This window comes from Lolium rigidum, chromosome 5, assembly GCF_022539505.1.
Source record: "Lolium rigidum isolate FL_2022 chromosome 5, APGP_CSIRO_Lrig_0.1, whole genome shotgun sequence".
In the NCBI taxonomy this organism is placed as follows: domain Eukaryota; kingdom Viridiplantae; phylum Streptophyta; class Magnoliopsida; order Poales; family Poaceae; genus Lolium; species Lolium rigidum.
In genome coordinates, this window is record NC_061512.1 from 84,724,531 (window position 1) to 84,728,513 (window position 3,983).

A 3,983-nucleotide genomic window follows, 5' to 3' on the forward strand; every position below is an offset into this window, starting at 1 on the left:
GCAATGTAGAGGCCTCCGTTTATGATCTCCCTCTCCGGCAGGGTGCCGGGAAGAACCCTCCCGAGCTAGGGTCTACGATGGCGGCCGCGACGGAACTTTTCGTGGATGGAGGCTTGGATGTTTAGGTTTTTGCCGAGATCGTGAATAAATAGGTAGAAGGGCGAGGTCGGTGGCCACCTTGTGGGCCCACACCACCCCTTGGGGCGGGCCACCCTTGGTCGCGCCATGGGGTGGCCTGGCCGCCCTGTGACGCCTCCTCGTCCCCCCTCCGGACTCTGTCTTCATTACAGAGAAATATTAACTTCGGTTTTTGTTTCGTCCAATTTCGAGAATATTTCTTATACAACTTTTCTGAAATATAAAAACAACAGAAAACAAGGAACTGACACTGTGACATTTGTTAATAGGTTAGTGCCGAAAAATGTATAAAAGTGCAACGAAGCGTAAATAAAACATATATAAATTGGTGTAAAACAAGCATGGAGCATAAAAAATTATAGATACTTTTGCGACGTATCACCTAACTTCGTCTCGGTGTTTTTTGGTCAGATCTATGCATGCCGACTATATGAGTGGCCATGCCAGATTCTTACGAAAATACCTATGAAAACTCAAGGTACCACTAAAGATAAATGTGTTTATGTGGTTTCTTAATAAAAAAGAAGTGTTACTTACTAAAGATGATCTAACAAAAAGGAATTGGAATAAGTGCACAAAATGTGTTTCTTCTTTTTGTGATGCATCTTTTTATTTCATGTTCTTTTCCTAGACTTGTGTGGAGACTTGTTCATTTTACTTTTATTTTCCCACCCCGAGCTAATGTTACCAATATATTTGGGAATTGGCTTAATGGGACCAAACCGATAGTTAAGGCTCGAATTTGAGTGGGAGTTTGTGCTATTGTTTGGACAATATGGAATGTTTGAAACGATATTGTTTTTAACAAGTCAAGTGTTCCAATCTTTCTCAGGTAATCTACAAGCTTATGAACTAGATCCACATGTGGTCTTTCCTTCTTATTTCCTTCTTCTTGTGGAGCAGTGGGTGGGAGTAATAGGTACCATACAAAAATACATTGGTGGGAGCAATATGTACCATAAGAAAATACATCACTCCCACCAATATTAACAATATTAATAAGCAATGGTACCTATATTAAGAAAATACATCTTACTTATGGTGCCTATTACTCCGACCAATTCACATTACTAGCTTATTACTGATTCACATATATGTAGATATATTTTAGTGTGTATATTCACTCATTTCAATGAAGCGACAAGTAATGTGGGTTGGATGGAGTAATATGGATTTGGTATTGCGGGTGTTCATATATTTTGACTCTAAAGTTAGCCAAATTTATAGAAAAATATATCAACTTCTGATAAAGCTTATATGCTCCTGTTTTATTCCGTCAAAAAAATATGTTCTTGTTTTATGGAATAGAGGGAGTAGTATAGAGTAGGTTCACTTCCAGAAATGTTTGACATGGCCAGCCTACGTGGTGAGAAAATTGAAAGTCGGAGCTGATAACACAACCGTGACGAATTTGGTATCGTATACACAGTGGGTTTAGTTTTGTCCTCACTTCCCAATAAGTCAAGCAGAGTCACAATCTCGGTGATACACTTAGCTTACCAGTCCATATCGATCGTGATCCAACGCTTGCACAGATCCGCACAATCTCCACAGGCGAAACAAGATAAGGAAGCTCCGTGATGCCGACCGACTCTCCTCAAGCTCAGTCATGGCAGTCGGCGTCGTCCCCGAAAGCCAGGAGCGGCGCCACTACGGAGGCCGGATCACCGCCTTCGTCGTGCTCTCCTGCATCACCGCCTGCATGGGCGGCGTCATCTTTGGATACGACATCGGAGTCTCTGGTATCCACTGCACACAAACATCCATGATCAGCGTGCCTGCTCCCTCGATTAACCAACGGTGCGTGGGTACGCGCAGGTGGCGTGTCGTCCATGGACGCGTTCTTGCGGAAGTTCTTCCCGGAGGTGTACGAGCAGATGCAGGCAGATACGGGCGTCAGCAACTACTGCCGGTTCAACAGCCAGCTGCTCACCGCCTTCACGTCCTCGCTCTACGTCTCCGGCCTCGTGACCACGTTCCTCGCCTCTTCGGTCACCGCCAGATACGGCCGACGCCCATCCATGATCGTCGCCGGCGCCGCGATTATTGCCGGCGCCGCTGTCGGAGGAGCGTCCGTGGATCTCTCGATGGTGATCCTTGGCCGGGTCCTGCTTGGCGTCGGCCTGGGATTCGGTAATCAGGTCCGTTGTGTCACAGGAGTATGCCATTCGTCGCGTTTTTCCTTGATCAGTTGGGTGTCCCCTGAAAAAATCGTGGTGATATTGATCAGGCGGTGCCTCTGTACCTGTCGGAAATGGCTCCGCCGTCGCGTCGAGGAGGGTTCAGCAATGGGTTCCAGCTCTGCGTCGGCATCGGGTCCCTCGCCGCGCAGCTGGTCAACTTCGGCACGGAAAAGATCGAAGGCGGCTGGGGCTGGCGGGTGTCGCTCGCCGTGGCCGCCGTCCCGGCCGGGCTGCTCACTGTCGGCGCGCTATTCCTCCCGGAGACGCCCAACAGCCTCGTGCAGCAAGGCAAGGACCACCACAGGGTCAGAGTGCTACTGCGAAAGATTCGAGGGACCGACATCGTGGAGGACGAGCTGGACGACATCGTCAAGGCGGATAGATCGAACAAGACGAGCACCAGGAGCGGCCTGCAGATGATCGTGTTCCAGCGGCGGTACCGGCCTCAGCTCGTGATGGCCGTGATGATCCCGTTCTTCCAGCAGATGACGGGGATCAACGCGATCGCGTTCTACGCGCCGGTGCTGCTGCGCACCATCGGCATGGGGGAGAGCGCGGCGCTGCTGTGGGTGGTGGTGAAGCAGACGATCGGGGTCGGGGCGACGCTGGTGTCGATGTTCGCCGTGGACCGGTTCGGCCGCCGGACCCTGTTCCTAGTCGGCGGCGCCCAGATGCTCGCGTCGCAGCTCATGATCGGGGGCGTCATGGCCTCCCAGCTCGGCGACCACGGCGAGGTCGGCAGGAGGTACGCGCTGGTGCTGATCGGCCTGATCGCCGTGTACCAGGCCGGGTTCGGGTGGTCGTGGGGTCCGCTGGGGTGGCTGGCGCCGAGCGAGATCTTCCCTCTGGAGGTGCGGTCGGCGGGGCAGGGCATTGCCGTGGCGGTCAACTTCCTGCTCACGACGTTCGTGGCGCAGTCGTTCCTTGCCATGCTCTGCGGCATGAAGGCCGGCATCTTCTTCTTCTTCGCGGCGTGGCTCGTGGTGATGACCGCGTTCATCTACCTCCTGCTACCGGAGACCAAGGGCCTGCCCATCGAGCAGATCGGAGAGCTGTGGGGGGAGCACTGGTTCTGGAAAAGGTTCGTCGGCTGTTATAACCCAGAAACTCTCGGCAACTACACTACACTCGTGGATTGAATATTCAAGGACCAAATTGACCCGAACAACATGCATGCTGTGAAAATCACACTGATGGATATCAATGCACTGACATATTTTTTCGATAAAGAAAATATATTAATATCGAAGGATGTCAATTACACGCAACAACGCAATGCACTAAAATATTACGGATGCACACAGCTAAAAAAGAGAAAACGAAAACTAAGAAATAAAAATCCCGCTACAGCATCACAGCCCTAACAACAGTAATACAACCACCACCAAGACACCACCTGAAAATCAGACTCTTTAAAAGCGACGCCTCCAAGAAGGGAACAGTGCACCAGCGTCGCTGTCGTCCGATCAAAGATCTTAGGTTTTCATCCTGAAGATAGTCTTTGCTCTCAAAACAATGCCTTCAACAAGGATATTGCTAGGCACAACCAGTTAAGGCAGATCTTGGGTTTTCACCCTAAAAGGCAAGACTCCGAACTTCACATGTGCTGCCGCCCCCACGTCCATACCACTGCTGCGAAGTCCGAAACACCAAGCAAGCCAC

General features: G+C 50.6%; 1 protein-coding gene across 1 annotated transcript; it reads left to right on the top strand.

Annotated features, from left to right (window-relative positions):
* The first annotated feature begins 1,747 nt into the window (after window positions 1-1,747).
* Window positions 1,748-3,528, top strand: LOC124655256 (hexose carrier protein HEX6-like). Its single transcript, XM_047194180.1, has 3 exons — window positions 1,748-1,880; window positions 1,957-2,279; window positions 2,369-3,528. Exons 1-3 carry the CDS (start codon window positions 1,748-1,750, stop codon window positions 3,458-3,460), a joined length of 1,548 nt encoding a protein of 515 aa, XP_047050136.1. The 3' UTR covers window positions 3,461-3,528.
* The last annotated feature ends 455 nt before the right edge of the window (window positions 3,529-3,983 follow it).

Coding starts and splice junctions, on each gene's coding strand:
- LOC124655256 (XM_047194180.1), top strand. CDS start 1,748: ATGGCAGTCGGCGTCGTCCCCGAAAGCCAGGAGCGGCGCCACTACGGA. Junction 1,881..1,956: donor ATACGACATCGGAGTCTCTG/GTATCCACTGCA, acceptor GGGTACGCGCAG/GTGGCGTGTCGTCCATGGAC. Junction 2,280..2,368: donor GCCTGGGATTCGGTAATCAG/GTCCGTTGTGTC, acceptor GATATTGATCAG/GCGGTGCCTCTGTACCTGTC.